General features: G+C 35.0%; 1 protein-coding gene and 1 pseudogene across 2 annotated transcripts in view; both read left to right on the top strand.

Moving 5' to 3' along the window:
* The window catches only part of PIK3CA (phosphatidylinositol-4,5-bisphosphate 3-kinase catalytic subunit alpha), a 106,235-nt gene that overhangs the window by 56,818 nt on the left and 31,545 nt on the right, over window positions 1-17,872 (top strand). For both annotated transcript variants that reach the window (XR_004483628.2, XM_004270521.4), the window contains exon 2: window positions 17,039-17,466. Coding sequence is in view for 1 of the 2 variants with exons in the window: in XM_004270521.4 (XP_004270569.1) it covers window positions 17,115-17,466 (352 nt within the window). In the remaining variant the exon portion in view is untranslated. The remainder of the gene's footprint in view (window positions 1-17,038; window positions 17,467-17,872) is intronic.
* Window positions 3,991-4,089, top strand: LOC117201610 (uncharacterized; annotated as a pseudogene).

The raw sequence follows: 17,872 nt of genomic DNA on the forward strand, positions 1-17,872 counted from the left end.
TTATAATTCAATTTTAAAATAACTACTGAGGAACATTGAAAAATAGATGTGGAAATACATACTTGAATAGGAAGATTATTTTGTAAACATGTCAGTTCTATCTCAGCATAAATCAGGTGTTCTTAATCAAAATATGACCAGGTTTTGCTTTGAGCTGTTTTTGAACTTAACAAAATGATTCTAAAGTTCATCTGGAATTGAAAGTCAAGTTTAATGATACTGTGAGGGACTAGAGGGAAGGCATTTGGGTTGAATTTAAAGAATGATTGAAATGGCAATGAATAGGAATGGAGATTGAAGAAAGATCATGGACCCTATTTACAAATGCAAAGAAGACTGAAGAGAAAAGATTGATCCAATAGGATTAGAGTTTGGAGTGTGGGTCAGGAGGGGGACAGTAAAGGCAGACCATTGTTGTAATGGTTCATGAGGCTTTGAGTTTGAGCTGTTTTGTAGATACTAGAGATTCATCATATTATTTTAATTGAGTAATGGTATAATTAGATGTGTGTTTTAGGTAGCCACTTCTAGTGACACTGTGGATAATGAATTGGGAAGCGGAAAAATTAAATAGTGTATGTTTTCAGGGCTTTTTGCCTTAGTTTATACTGCCCACTTAACCTGCTGTGCCCTCTGTACCTGTCAGAAATCCTTTTCATTTCATCTTATAGAAAGCAATTGCTTAATGAATGCTCATTGAATTATAAACAAGTCATTGTTCCATGTGAGAACTCTTTAAGGCCTAATAGTGATAGAGAAGATGGCCAAAAAAAAAAAAAGATGAATTTGAGGGCAGTTTAGTGGATGGAAGTGACGTCATGCAAGAGGAGTTGAGAATTCCAAAGGTTCTAACCTTGGAGATTGAGAGAGTGGTGATGTCATGAAAAATCCGCACATTTGAGTAATAAGCAGAGTAAGAGGTACCAACAAAAGAAACAATTAAAGGAGTCCAGAAAAATACCACAGAAAGATTACTTTGACTTTTTATTGAGGAAACTTTGGGGAAAAACTTTAAATCATTTATAATATTAATAGTTCCTTACCTTTGTAATTTTAAGTTTTTAATTTTGAAGGTATTTTAACATGAGATATAACATATGAACCTGAGAACTTTTTGACATTTACCATTGTAGAAATATACACTTTTAGAATGTTCTCTATGTATACTGTATTGTAGTGACTTTGCAATAGATGCTTGAATAGCGAGAGAGAAGTAGAGAATGTGTGAGTGAACACATGTGTGTATGTGTCTGTATTTTGTCCTGGGAAAATGACATCCTGACAGGACAGAAGAACAAAAGAACAGTATTGAAAATAGCTAGAGTAAAGGTTGCTTTTCTGTCACCACACAGCAGATATGGGAGTAGTAAAAGCAGACAGATGGACAGCTGTGCTAGTTTTGGAGTGTTCTAATAGAGAAAAGAAACATTCTGTTCCTTTTATTCAGAAAATGAATTTCTAGGCTAAATTACTAGTTTCAGTAATAAGTTTCATATTCTGACCAAAGAAACATTTTTTTTACCCTGGGGATAATGACTCATGCTCTTCTCAGAGTTTTGCTTTTGTGGAAACTAAAGTGCAGTCATAAATACAGCACTGTTATTTGGATCTTAGTGTTAATGATACTATTGTGAGTAGACTAGTGATGGGTAAGAACACTAGTATTGTAAGGCCACTTGTAACAAAGGAACCAAGCACAGGCTTTAATTAGCTGATTCCTAGAGATGTAAAAGTCGATTAAAAATAAAAACTAATAAGCTAGTTATCATGATTTTGTTGATTATGCTATAAAAATAGAACATACTTTTATCTTTTTTAAAAAAAATACTTCATTGTTTTAAAGACTTTGTGACAGAAGGTAAATTTCTGACTTCCAGTAGAGACAGTGGAGATACTTTATTTTCTTCTGTGCATTCTTTTCTTATATCACTGAAAATTGGTATGAGAGTATCAAATTATAATCACATAGACCATAAAGCAACTATCAAATAATAGAGATTATTAGTATTGACTAGATAAGTTAAAAGTTTATGTTCCAGTTTTAGTTTAACCTTAATCTTGCAATTTAAGAAATAGAGGTTTAAACGTGCTCTTTATGTGCCGTAATAAAAGCTCTCATGCTGAATTTTCACCACATCAGGATTCTCCAATGTGTCCATTTCTGTAATAACCATTATTGAGCACATACACAAAAGTCTCTGTTAATGTCCCCCACAGTGTCTCTCTTCAACCTAGGAACTGTCCCGTATCTCTTCACTTTAATCTTTGCAATCGTTCTCTTTCTTGAGATACTACTCCCTAGTGAAGGTTTAGAATTTTAGCTCTTTAAGTTTCCTTTTTCAAACTTTCTTATGGCTCCCTCTGTGCATTTATTTTAATTTCAGCAAAATTAACTAATGAATCATAATATGTGAAGCAGTTGTTGGGATAATAATTTAATGACTTACATTCAGTAACCAGTTTTAAAGTTTCAGTTGATACGTATTAAAGAAGCACTTTAACTTATTGAATTATAAGGTAATTTATTGTTTAACTTTATGCCTTAGGTGATCAACTGATGACATATTAAGCAGCAGTGGATAAAATGGAAATATTCTACTTACTGATCACTTATTTTGCTGTTTATACACAGTTACACCCATTTCAGTTTGTCATTCTCATTGCTCTCATGTTAAGGTATAGTAACCATGATTTCCCAGATACTTGGTACATTGTACTATATCAAGTCTACATGAATAGTGTTTGAAAAGGCAAAGTGAAACCCATCTACTAATATTTCTCTTCCATCATTAAATGGATTCTAAAGTATCTTACCCATATTGTGTTGGCTAAAAAATTGAGTTTTTAAAAAAATACCTATGCTTACATGACTACACATTGTTTTTGTTATCATTCGTAGGACTGCTTCTCTTCACATCTTGACTAGGTGATGTTTGTGCTGCGGTTAAGCTACCCTCTCTCTGATTGCACTTCTGGGACATCTGCATTCCTTTGCTTGCCAGACAGCTATCCTGTATTACTCCAAATTTTGCTTTAGTGAAGTAGCCCTTTTTACCAGATATCAAATACTGAAGTATGATAAATCACTATTAAATATGGTCAATAATTGCTTGCAGGGGAGTTTTTCACTATTACTAGTATAATACTAAAGTATTCTGTTATTGCCAGAAAATGGAGCAGATGGCAAGGAGTTACATCAGAATATAATATTACTGTTTGGTCTTTATCGTTGAAAAAGCAAAATTTTTAAATCAAGTTTCTACTGTATTTCATGTCTTTCATCCAGTGTTGTAGCATCCCTCTTGAACTGTATTGTTACCTGTAGATAGACTTGGGTGGCACTCATTGAACAAATAATACAGTATTACATTTATTACATTTATTAGAGTATAGTTTGAAGAAAATGGAACATATTTTCAAGTAGCTCTCTATAGGTTTATTTGATTAAGTTCAGTAAAACTAGGGACTGCTTGTTTTGGCCAATAAATTTGGCATGTGAAATAAGCATATTAAAAATAGACATTATATGATCATCTTAAGTGAAATTTAATGAAGTAAAATGTGAGTGCCCTATGCATTCTATGCTTTGTATCTATTCGTAGAATGCCAGTAATATATCAATAGATATGACATAAAAGAAAGAATACTTGAAGAGATTACTATAATGGCCTCTAAGAAAGGTAACCAGTTCAAGGAAAAGGGTGAGATTGTGATATTGGGACTAAAGGTTAATAGCAAGGACAGATAAATAACTAGACAAAAATGTCAGGGACCTATGTATTGATATGATAACCAAGGTTATGCAGTACATCTTCGGCCAGATTTCCCCAGTCTAATCTAAATTAAAAACTAAAATATATTTTCATGACACTGTATTATACTGATGCTTAATTTTGTAATACAGCCATTGGGGACTATGCCTTAGGATGAATGAAGCTAAAGGTAAGGCCCTTCTAGTATTTTTAGTAAAAGTTCATTGGATAGTACCTGTTTCCACAGAAAATATACTAAAATTAGAATGACAGCAGAAGACTAGCATGGTCCCTGTGTAAGGCTGATACACACATTCAAGAAGTACTCCATATTTTTAAGTTAATGTTTTTATTTGACTCACCAGCAGGCTGTTTTCCTGCCATAAAGGAAATTGGTGGAGTCCAGTTGTACTTTCTTCTTAGCCTGTGAGTATTCCCAGAATCACCACCATGATCATTGCAGCACATTCCAGACCTTGTCATTCAATTTTGAAAATATTGTCCTTGCAGCAGCCAGTTACAGCAATGATATATAAATATATGCTTTGTTCATTATTTGTGTGTGGTAGTATGTAATAATAATTACAGACACTATAGCTTAAGTTTAATGACACTGCATAAAACTCAGGAAGTAGAGAAATCCATTGGAAACTGTAGACCATAATGAAGCTTTATGATTGGCCCCTCATTCTCTCTCCTAGATAAGTTTGGCCTTGTGACAGATAGTACAATCTATAAAATTTGGAATGTTAAGTTGGTAAAAAATGAAAATAATACTACCAAAGTAAAGAGACTTTCTATGAAATATATCTGGATGCAATTAGGTGAATATATTATGTCTGCTAGTACCCCTAGTCAGAGTTGCTAGCTCCAACTTTATTGGATCAAACTAGACTGAAAATTTACTGTGTTGGTATTTAGGGTGTTTTTTTCCTTTCTCTATGGATACTAACTACTTGTTCTGTACAAGGAGGATAGAGCAACTCATTTTACTGAGAAATCTGTAGCTGACACAAATTTCACTTTGTTTATAATGATAGCTTAAGACTTGTTATGCAGGACTCATCTTTTCATCATTGTCAGGAAAGACCATAAGGTTAATCAGTGGGGTGCAGACAAGTTTCAATACATCTAGACACTAGAGAGGTGCCACCAGAAGGAATAGTAATTGACTAGAAGTCCCAATAGTGACCAAATTATGTCTTCATCCTCTGACATAAGGAAATAAGGTAGCTGTTCATTCCTGATAAAGAGAAGAAAAGACAAAGAACAGTGTGAAGCAAATGTTTTCCAAAAGTTCATCTGCCCTCACCCATAGTAGCAGGAGAACTTGAAAGATGACTGTTGAGATATTCAAAGCCATGGAAAGGCTTATGAGGGCATTATGCTAAACCAGAAAGAAACAAAAATAAAAGAGGAAAAGCCATTTGTAAACTTCAGGAAGAGAAGTTCTCATTCCTGATGACTTACGGAAACATCTTGCCTTCAGCTTATTACAGGTCTTTAAAAGAATCAAGTCAAGTGAGCTAGAAGACACATTGCTAGTGTTACCTTTTTCTAGATGTTTTAATTTAATTAAGATGTTTACTGAAGATATTCTTAAACTCTTTAATGAATTTATCTAGATGGGCCCTGGATGATGTACTCTTTTGTCTCTTCAAAGGAGTACATCCAAGTCCCGGATAGGTGTTAGCTTCATTAGTGTAAAAAAGAGTGAAGTTATGTTTTGTGAAGCCCCAGACTTTGGAAAGAAAAAGAGGGGAGAATTAATTTTGATACTGACTTTAAGTTGGAAAGTAGATCCCTTTTATACTTTTTTAAATGAACCCATCAATCAAGAAAGGAACAGTGTGTAGTTAGCATCATCTATATAACTCCAAGTAATAAATAGTAATAAATAGACTTTCTTTCTGAAATATATGGGACATGAGTCTCATTTGTAAAGGGGAATTAGAAAGGACTGTGAGGCCTACTTTTTGGTTATCATCAGTAATAAGTTTGGTTATAAACTTTGACTTCTAAGAGATTAAGCTTTCAGGACCTTTTCTTTTCATCTTCCATGGGAGCTAAAATTTTTGCTTACCAGGAAATTGGAGTAACATTTCAAGAACTGCTCCATATTTTGCATTTCTTTGTAGTAGGCCATGCTTCCTTATTGGGCTGTTCTCTTCATTGATCTCACATTGGTTAAATTTTCATGGAGGCAATCAGGTGCATAATTAGGCTTCTGTTTTCACTGTTGTGTTGAAGTATACTCTTGATTCTTAAATGTAAATACAGCTGCTAAACTTAAATATAGAGTTGTTTCTCTCTGTATATAAAAGATACTACTTTGTAACCATTTTTCAAGGAAAGTATCTTTTTTCTCATTAAAAAATTACCCTTTACATTATACCAAATTTCCTTTAAGTATTGCTTCTGTGAACTAAATAGTATCTTACTAAATGTACATGAGCTATGTTGTTGGTTTTTAGCCCCAAAAGATCATCGATCATCACTGCTTATTTCCAGTCAATCCAGATATAATTAAAAGGCATTTATTTTAACATGAAGAGAAAGTCGGTATAGTATGGTCTATTTTATTCCCCTTTACTTCTTGCTTTCCCTCACTGGTCATTATTTTTTTTCAGTCCAAAGAACCAAAAATACTTGTTACCATGACTTTGAATTTTTATTTCTATTATTCATTGCAATTTTCCTCCTTTTTCTTTAAATGAGAAAAACCAGTAGAATCTCATGTGTAAACTTAAAGAAGTAGATTTTACAAATTATGTATAGCATAATTCTAAAATAAGAATTTCTGTATTTCCAGCTGCTTTTGTCTTATGTCTCTTGTGTTTTATCATTATTGAAATATGTTAGATGACCATTTGATGCTTATGCTCTGCTGAGAATGTACGGACTGAGTTAAACAGGCCTCATCCTTTAGGAATTTCATGTTTCAGTAAGAATACAGAGACAAATACAAAGATGGGGACAGAGACATCTGTACAGATATCAAATATATCAATAAAATATTCTGCATCAAAAATATTTTTTAAATCATTTAAAAAAATATCTTTCATCTCCTTACAATAGGCCTGAAACAATAAAGTTGTGTCCCTTTCTGGACACGTGGATCTAGATAGCATTGATCCAATAGATAAGAAGAGGGAACCTTTATTGAATTTTTATGCTCCAAGCACTATACTAAGGATTTTTTTACATGTATTATCTCATTTAATTCTTATAACATCACTATGAGGTAGTAACTTTTTTTTTCACTTTGTGCAAATAAAGAAACTGAAATTTCCTCTCCTGGGGAAGTCTTAATAATTGCAGAGTTCTTCATAGGGTCAGCAGAGCTGAGGGTGATGGAGCGAGCAGTGATCTGAACCAAAGCAAAACCCTCAGGTTAGACCATTTCTGCTCTGCCATTAAAATAAGACTGTTTTCATATATGCTACTAAATACTGAATAATACCATAATTGAAAAAACGTAGAGGTTTCTAAAACATTTTCAGGTTCCTTGGTTATTCATTTGTTACAGGTGTTAAGATGTTAAAGCTTAAGTCACCTGGTTAGATTCTCTTTATGGAATGGTTAGCTTTGTTCGTTTCTTTAGGCAGAAGGAGGCACCCTTAACCGTGTCCACCTGTGTTACCAATGCTTGCTATTAGTCACAAGGTGGCCTGATTAATAAAGAGGAATCAAAGAATTGGAATTTACTACTCTTTTCTACAAATAGAAAAACAAGGCAAACTATTAATGTATTTTTTATTTGAAGTATTATTCATTAAGTGAATGGGAATTCTAGAGTTACCTGATTTACAGTTTACTTCTGACTGCCTGCTGCCTGTTTTACATGAAGCTGTGATAATCTGTCTTGACTCCCTCACAAAGATGAGAAAAATATTTTCTGGAAAACTTTGTCAGTGTGGAATCATTTGTCCTATTAAATTGTGTGCTACTATGAAATATCTCTTACTGTATTTTCCACATTGTTTAACTATATTTACTTCATAATCCTGTCCTTCCAATTTTCACCTCTATTAATATTTAGGCCCCTTTGAGCTTAAATTTTAAGAAATTTTAATTTATCCTATCACACAGTAAAATTTGAATTTTTATAAGCTCAAATTGGGAAAATTAGTGACTATATTTTGAGATTTGGTATGTTTTCTTTATGTATCTATATAAAATATGAAAATTATAATTTAATCTAAGATCAAATATTTATTAATCTGTATTTCACCTTATTAATGACTTATGTTTGTTTACCACATTTTTTTTAGTTAAGCGTTTTTTTATTTATTTACTTGGCTGCGGCAGGTCTTAGTTGCGGCACGTGGGCTCTTCGTTGCAGCGCTCAGGCTTCTCTTCTAGTTGTGGCGCGCAGGCTCTAGCGTGCACGGGCTCAGTAGTTGCAGTGCAGACTTAGTTGCCCCATGGCATGTGGGATCTTAGTTCCCCGACCAGGAATTGAACCCATGTCCCCTGCATTGGAAGGGGGATTCTTAACTGTTGGACCACTAAGGAAGTCCCTGTTTACCACATTTGATTCTGCTACACATTTGTTCACATTTATTGATAATCAAAAATCTGTCAGTAGAGGGACTTCCCTGGTGGTGCAGTGGTTAAGAATCCACCTGCCAATGCAGGGGACACGGGTTTGAGCCCTGGTCCGGGAAGATCCCACATGCCGCGGAGCAGCTAAGTCCGTGCACCACAACTACTGAGTCTGAACTCTAAAGCCTGCGAGCCACAACTGCTGAGCCCAAGAGCCACAATTACTGAGGCTGCGTCCCACAACTACTGAAGCCCGCATGCCTAAAGCCCATGCTCTGCAACAAGAGAAGCCACTGCAATGAGAAGCCCATGCACCGCAACAAAGAGTACCCCCCGCTCTCTGCAACTAGAGAAAGCCCGCGTGCAGAAACGAAAACCCAACACAGCCAAAAATAAATTTATTTTTTAAAAAAAAACATCAGTATAAACATTGCTGACCTAGACCTTAATTGTCATTATTTTAAAAATCCATTAGCAAGACCCTTCCTAAGCCCATCTATGGACCTCATGTTAGGGAACGCTTATGTTATATAATGCATTAAATCTCTGAAATGTATTTTCATAACACCTTTTTTATAGCACTACAAATTTAATAGTGAAAATGAATTGCATCACCTTCTAAAGGAATTTAAATTTTCTATATCCTGGTCATGAGAACTTGATTTTCCAACCCGAAGTTGTTAAGGTCTGTCTGAATCACTAAAATAATGAGTTAAATCTGTTTTCTCATGATCTGCTTGTAAAGGTTAGTGAAGGACAGCACTTTGAAAGAAATGGATAATACGCATCCTTCCAGAGCTCGTGTATATTACAGCTGTCTGTTTGGACTCACTCCAACAACAGCTCAGTGACTCTTAGAGGAAGAGAATTTTAGAGGCCCTAACTGGGGCTCAGAATAATTGTACTGAAAGACACTTGCTTCCCATGCATAACCACTGCAGTGAAATTTGTTTAAAATGGTTTCTTATCCCTTAAATCCAATTGATCTCTCAGTGCTTTTGATTTTCCTTTACAAGGTATCTTCGTCTATCTCTTTTCTTGCTTATTACTGTTGCTACCACTCTTTTGTTCAGGGCCTTGTTACATTTTCCCTGGGATAATTTCAACAAATTAGTTTTCCTACTTACTCATTTATGCTGTAGGATTATAGTGACCCAAATAAAGACCCTATCCTGGAAAAGTTCACAGTCTATCAGGAAGTCAAACATGGATGTAGATAATATAATAATAATGTATTAAGGTACAGTTATAGAAATACATAAGAGGCTGGGTAACATTAAGAAAGGAAGTAATTAACTCTGGAAATAAATATTAAAGAGATTAATCAAACCATGGAATTATTGAGATTTAAATCATGTTATTTCTGTAGTAAGTGTAGAGGCAAGTTTTTGTTCTCTTGTTCTAAATAAACTAAAGGTTCATTTGTAATTTTTTAAAAAAACAGAAAAGTTTTAATGAGCAAATAGATGCAGCTGGGATGCAGCGGTGGCAACTGAGTTAGCCACAAAACTACTTTAATGTTTTCCTGTTGACCTATCTGAGAATGAGGGTAGAAAATATCATGTCAACATATGTCTAAACAGATACACATTTGTAAATGTGTCAGTGAAATCAGATAACATTTGCTAAATGTATCAGTTAAATAAAAAAATGGTGTTTGTAAAACCTTTGGTCATTCAACATTTATGCAGCTTCTATATTTGTGGGACCTATATATCTAGAAAATACAAGGTGCTTATTTTAGCAAATTGTGGCTGTTTGGGGTGATTAAGCTGCAATCGAGTCCATATAGATATCCCCTAAGTTTGCAAGTGTACGCTTAAAAATAGCTTTCTTATTTTTAATGACTTTCTGATGCAGATGTAATATTGATATTTTAGAAACAACTATTTTAAACATAATATACTTCTGAAATTAAAATCTGAATTAAAAATATATAAGATATGCTTTATGTATATTTTAAAGTAATCAAGTTAGAAAAGGTCTCTGCTGTCTTAGCCAGTGTTTATAGAGACTCATAATCCACAGTCAACTAATAGTTTTCTATACTCTGCCTTGGTGATATTGACTCTAGAGTATTGTACTAGATTTTGGTTGCTGCATTTTGAGATGAATATTATTAGCAAAAGAACACATCCAGTGATGGCAAAGAAGATGACAACAAACTGTCTCACCTGAATTATGGTTAAAGGAATTGGGATTAAAAGACCTAGGGAAAATTCTAATCTCTGTCAATATGTTCAGAGATAGAGAAGGCAGAACTGTTGGAATAAAGAAGTTTAGGAATAACAACCTTTAGGAATAACTTTAGAAGTGCTTCACAAAAACTTCTACATCAGTTAGTGAGCTCCTAACACTGAAAATATTTAAGTGACTTATGAGATACTTCAGCATTTCAAGATTTTAACTTCACTGGCTTAAAATTAATGTCTTTGTTTTTGTTTTCAAAGTACTTAGATTGAAAGTATAGGGTTGTGGTTGTAAAGGTAGGGTTGGGATGACTTATTAGCCATTGTACATTTAGAAAATTCTCCAGTTGCTATCAAGTAATTCTGATACCTTTTCAGAGGTAGCAAACTTTTTCTGTAAAAAGCCAGATAGTAAATATCTTAGGTTTTGCAGGCCACATGGTCTCTGTAGCACCTGCTCAACTCTACTGTTGTAGTGCCAAAGCATCGTTGACAATACGTAAACATGGTTTATTGGCTGTGTTCCAATTAAACTTTATTTACAAAAGCAGGTGGTGAGTTGGATTTGGCCTGTGGGCCATAGTTTGACAACCCTTGCCTTAAATGATGAAATCTGGAAATAACATTTTAATATAAATGGAGAAAGGCTTTCAATTTAGGAGTTAAAAACAAATTGTCAAAATGTCATTGTCTTTTTGGGCTGAAAGTGCACACTAAGTGTTCAAAATACTGAATTGCCCATTGAAGTAAGAAGCCTTTCACTATAAAGGTCAAGTGACAGTGGAGAGTCTGAGACTATTTTCTACTGTTCATTTCTGCTGCATATTTTGTCCTTAAAGGTGTGTTTACTCCTGCTGAGCAATCTCATCCATCCCGCATGGACTGCTAATGCAGACAGACCCAACCCCTACCAAGACATAAATGCAGGTTCAGTCCTTCTAAGAACAAAAAAGACTTTCAGTGCCTCCTGCCCAAGCACAGTAATTTTTAACAGTAATTTTAATACCAGAACAAGGAAGTAAACAGAAGTCCCTGATCAGCAAGGTATCTGTTACATGTTTTGTTCTAACCTCATAAAGCAGAGGTTCTCATATCATCATTTGGTCTGTTGGCCTTTAGCTAATAGACTGTTAGAAAACGATGGTCAAATGTGGATGCTGAGTAGAAATGAATAACAGAAGAACAGGAGGCTACTCTCATAAGGCAGTCTGGCCACAGCTGAGAAGTGACCATTGACTGCTAGAAAACCAGGGGATGAGAGCGTTTTTAAATCAGTCTCCACCCTGGGATCATTGGTTTTAGGGTCAGAAATACCCTCAGACTCCTCAGTAATACTGAAAAGCTTTGCTATCTTGTATTTTCGTATAGCACAGTGTTCATTTTATAATGAGGACTGTAATTCATCAAGAAAAGGGTAAGTTGTGAAATATATTTATATATACTCTTTTAGGAAAACAGAACTGCCCCAGTTGAAATAACTCATTATTAGATATATTTAAAAATTAGGATAGGGCTTCTCTGGTGGCACAGTGGTTGAGAATCTGCCTGCCAATGCAGGGGACACGGGTTCGAGCCCTGGTCTGGGAGGATCCCACGTGCCGCGGAGCAACTAGGCCCCTGAGCCACAACTGCTGAGCCTGCGCGTCTGGAGCTTGTGCTCCGCAACAAGAGAGGCCGCGACAGTGAGAGGCCTGTGCACCGCGATGAAGGGTGGCCCCCGCTCGCCGCAACTACAGAAAGTCAACGCACAGAAATGAAGACCCAACACAGCCAAAAATAAATAAATAAATAAAATTTAAAAAAAAATTAGGATAAGCAAAACCAATTTATTTCCTAACAGTTCTGAATAATTGTGATTTGTCAATATGTGACTATTTAGTCCTGGCATTCTGAACTCCAAAGCCCAATAGAGTAGTTCCTTGACTCTTAAAGTGTTTTCTTTTTAACAAATACATTTTTGTCACCTCAGACCTCCAAATTGCATAGATTCATATTTTAAATATTAATCTTAGAGTGATTTATCCCCCTCTACTGCTTTTCAGATAAGTTTTTCTTTGTAAATAGGTTATGCCCTTAAGTTTGGATAATTCCACCTTCTTTATCAACATTTAATTTTTTCTGTAGTGTAAAGGCCATTTATTTAAAACGTTACGTACTCTGATTTCTTAACTTAAGGGATTTTCCTCCAAATTTGGGAAATTGAGAAGATAAAGTTTTTACACCTTGGTTTAATGTTTATTTGGTTATATCCTATATTTAAAAACAATTTTTTAAAGAAATCTGAATTTAAAAATCATGAAAAAAATGTCATGTCATTCTTGTGTTCAAAATACTTCAGAGACTCTGTTTTACTTAGAGTGTACTACATAAAATTTAAACTCCTTAAAATGGAGTCTGCTCACCTTTCTGGCCCCTGCCTACCTCTCACCCCTCCTTCTTTATCACATATCCTACCTATTCTCATGCACTTCATACTCAAGTAATAAAAACAGCTTGTATTGCTGGTAAAAGGTGCATTCTTTCATGGTCTGTGACTTTGCACACATACTCTTGTGGCAATCTAAAACACCCTCCTCGTCTAGCTCTCCCATGTCCAAGCCACCTCTTCTCTGCAAAATCCCTACTAATCTGTAATACTCAGACTTTACCTCTGTGATGCCTTCCCTAGCCTCCTCAGGCAGTTGGAGATTTCCTGTGACTTTTCCAAAGTTCATATTCTGTCTTATAACAATTTTCCATTGTTAAAGTTGTTCCTGTGTCTTGTCTTTCCCCAGTAAACTAAACAACCAAAGAGAAAGCATCTATTTACCATTGTTTTCATACTATTTAACCTAGAACCTGGCACAAGCAAGTATTTCTCCAAAAAGGAGGATTCCTCACACCTAAGCCATAAATAGCTGTACCAATTAAATGGGGATACTAGGGGTTTGGGGAACTAGAAGCAGCTGCAAAAGTACCAGCATCTGAGCCACATTCTAAACTCATCTGTGAGCCTTGCAATACCAGTGCTACCTTCAAGTTTCAGCACTTGACACTGGCGCTGCTTTATGAAGCTGAAGCTCCTTATTTACTTGCTTCCCTCTGTAAAAGAACCCAAGCTCCTTTTTCCCATCCCTAACTGATGCTCGTCCTGAATAATTCATAATAGCTTGAAAAGATAATATGGGTATACTTAACAGGTTTATTAATAATATTTAACATTTTTGAGTGCTTACAGTGTGCCAGTCTCTTTGCTTACATGTTTTTCATATATTACCTCATCTAATACCACAGTTTGATGAAGTATATGCCATTATCCCAACATAACAAATTGGGGCAGTGGGTGGCAGGGGTGGGGAGTGATATAAGGTGCCATGAGATGAATTAAACTGCTCAAGGCCATACAACTATTAACTAAGGCAGACAGAATGTGAATCCAGTGTAACTTCAGAGCCCATTCTCTTATTTACCACCAGTGAATATTCCTGCCATAACTGAAGCCCAAATAGCAGCATGGTTATAATGTACACTTTGAAATCATCTAGACCTGGATTCAAAATCCGTATCTAACATTTACTGGTGGCGAATAACTTTACTTCTCTGATCTTCGGTTTTCTCATATGTAAAATGGTTATTACCTACACCAAAAGGGTTATTGCCTGCATAAGTGCAAGATGCATACTAAATACTAAGTGTTAGCTCCATTTGCCTCTTCTACACTTCTGTTCTTGTGAGCTCTGAGGTAGTGGTTTGAACAGAATAAGGCCTGGCAGAAGAAGACAAAGTTAGCTTCCTCTCTCTTCTGTATAGTACTACCAGAGTGTCGACCAGTGCCTGCCTTCCAGGACCGCCAAGTGTTTTATAGCTGTGATTGCATTTATTCTCTTAATGAGAAGGGCATGTCTTGAGTATTTACTAGTTGTTAATTGCCCATAAATATACTATAGTAGAATAAGGATTAGAATCAGTGATCTCCTGTTGTACTAGACTTCTCTTTTGCTAATTCTTAGGAAACATATGGGACTCTGGGGGTTGTTATTTATTATATATAAAATAGTTGCCCGCATGATTCCGTAACATAGATCAGTTAGTGCCATTCAACAAAGAAAACTATAAACACAGCTGCTGTTTTAGTGTGGTTTGTGGTTTGGTTTTGTTTTTGTTTGAACTTTTTTGTGCAGGCAGATCATCATTTAAAAGTAGTCATTTGGCATTTTCCCTTGCATTCTTCAGATTTTTTTGTATGTTTTTAAAAAGCTTAGCTTAAGTCAGTTTATAATTATGCACTCAGATTGATCCATCTGGTCTTTTTGCTAGCCAATGAATTTTCTTTTAAGAGTATAGAAAATAGGATAATTATATTTTAAATCCTATAACTTCAGTGAGTCCCTTTTATAAATTTGAAGAAAATATTTTCAGGTATTAAAAAATAATTTTTTATTCCTTATTGTCTTTCAATTGATTTCTGTATTTCCAGAGGTAGGGAGAGGGCTTGAAATTTCTCCTATTTCCACTCCTCACCTCCTTCATATGTTATAACTCTGAAGCATAAACACTTGTTTGCAACTGAGAATGGGTACAGCAGAAATGTCTGATCAAAATAGGTTCTATTGTTGTCTCTAGGTTGCACTGCCTGTGAGGAGAAAGATGGATTGTAGGGGGCAAATGTAGATGTAGTAAGACTTACATTTAGGCCTTTGCAGTGGTCCAGACAAGAAATAGTAGTGGCCCGACCCAAGGTACTAAGAGATTCAGGATATAGAATTAACAGAATTGGTTGATGGATTAGCTGTTGGTGAGCATGACATAAAGGAGTCAGAGATAGGTTTCTGGATTAGATATATCGTGCTCCTCACCTCTTTCTCACTGTGTTTGTTCAGCTCCAGCTTATCCCTAAAGAATTTAGTTTATATGTTACCTCCTATGGAAAACTTTCCCACTCCAACTTCCATTAAGTTAGGTGACCACTCTATGTGCTTTTATAGCACCTGGCACTTCATGAGAACATTTTTTTTCTGTTTTGTACCTGTGAATTTATTACCCCACACCCATATACACATAACCTTCACACTCTTGACTTTGTCTTGTGAGAGCAAGGGCCATGCCTGTCTTACTTATCATCATATTCCCAGCACCTAACATGGTCCTGGGGACAACATCAATACATTTTTGGTGAATAAACAAAGTGTCATTTATAGCTATTGTCTACAGTGCCTGATAGAGTAATTGAATACGTAAGTTATCTGGGCTCTTTTTTGATTCATTCCTCTTGCTTAACTTTTATTTCTTCTTTATTTTCTTAATATCTCAGACCTTATTTTTTCTTATATCTTTACAGTTTAGCTTACTGAATAAAAGAAAATATAAACAGCAAGAAATAAAATTTTGTTTTGTGGGTTTTGACAGTATCTTCCAAAGGAACCCCTAAGGTTGTTGACATCTAAAATAAATGAGGGCTTCAGATTGTAATAATACTTAATATTTTTCCAAATAATATAAGTGCTTAACACAGTGTGTTGGAACATTATACTGACAAAAAGAGTCATTGGATATGTAGATCAGTTCATTTCAATCAGAAGTATTAGGACTGGGTTATTTGATAAAAGGGATGGATCATTGCAAATTCATCATTATATCAAGGAAAATGCATTGATGACACTTTACATTATAGTGAATATATAACTAAATTATACTTAAAAGCTTATTATACTTAAGCTTTATACTTAAGTAAATTTAATTATACTTAAAATACTTAGGGCTTCCCTGGTGGCGCAGTGGTTGGGAGTCCGCCTGCCGATGCAGGGGACACCAGTTCGTGCCCCGGTCCGGAAGGATCCCACATGCCGCGGAGCAGCTGGGCCCGTGAGCCATGGCCGCTGAACCTGCGCGTCCAGAACCTATGCTCTGCAACGGGAGAGGCCACAACAGTGAGAGGCCCGCGTACCGAAAAAAACCAAAACAAAAAAAAAACTTAGATATGGTCTAAGATATCACTTAGACAATAATCAATACAAAAAAGGAAATTACAATGATTTTTCTTTCTTAAGAAAGAAAAAAAGACTAAGCTATGTAAATTCTAGTTACCATAGGGTGGAAGTAGGGGTGTAAAAGCAAAAGGATTTGACTTCTCTAGCCTTTACTTTACTCATCTGTAAAATAAAAACAATGGACCCATGATCTAAAAGAGCCTTTCCAGCCCAAATTCTGTTGCTCCATAAAATAGAAAAGAATGATATATTACGGGAATTTTGGTTTCAGTTGCAACTTACTATTTATTCTCTCCATAGCCCCAGCTCTGTCTTGTTAAGAACTGACTTTAAAAGTCCATTCAAATAAAACTTTTTTTTATTGAATGAATTTATTAAATACAAGTGATTTTTTTTTTTTCTAATTTCTGCTTTGGAATCAGTTCTTCTAGCCTAATTAGGAGCAACAATCTAAGATGAATTGTAATTACTTACCCTAATCATTTCAAACTACAGAAAATGAATTTTTGCATTTAGTAATACCATAAATGTATTCTTTGATGGTTGTTTCTCTTTTAACATATGTTTTCTTTCTTTGGTTTAGATTTCTGCTTTGGGACAGCCACGCATCTAATTCCTTAAAGTACTTTTATATGTAAAACTTGTAAAGGATCAGAACAATGCCTCCAAGACCATCATCAGGTGAACTGTGGGGCATCCACTTGATGCCCCCAAGAATCCTAGTAGAATGTTTACTACCAAATGGGATGATAGTGACTTTAGAATGCCTCCGTGAGGCTACATTAATAACTATAAAGCATGAACTATTTAAAGAAGCGAGAAAATACCCTCTCCATCAACTTCTTCAAGATGAATCTTCTTACATTTTCGTAAGTGTTACCCAAGAAGCAGAAAGGGAAGAATTTTTTGATGAAACAAGACGACTTTGTGACCTTCGGCTTTTTCAACCCTTTTTAAAAGTAATTGAACCAGTAGGCAACCGTGAAGAAAAGATCCTCAATCGAGAAATTGGTATGATAAAATTTTGAAATGGCCTTGTCATTCTATTCTAAATGCAAATAACTATGAAGCTTAACTATTTTCTCATTAGTAAAATATTTTGTCTGAACTGGTTAATTACCTTTGTAATCTTAAATAAATAGATTTCAAAATAAAAATCATGACAAATCTAAAGTTTTTTTGACTGTTAGGCTGAGGAACTGTTTTTAACACCTTGGTATTATTCTGTAAAGTTTTCTTTAAGAAGTATCATTTGTAGGGACGATTTATATTTGTTATATCCCAGTTTTGTTTTGTCTTTTAAAAAATAATTGATATGAATAATGTTTGCTACCTTTGCTCCAAATTGCCAAACAGATCATATTTTATATGTTAAAAGTATTTGCGATCTTGTCAATTCTTACTATATGTATTCATC

This window comes from Orcinus orca, chromosome 5 (assembly GCF_937001465.1).
Source record: "Orcinus orca chromosome 5, mOrcOrc1.1, whole genome shotgun sequence".
NCBI classification, from domain to species: Eukaryota; Metazoa; Chordata; class Mammalia; order Artiodactyla; family Delphinidae; genus Orcinus; species Orcinus orca.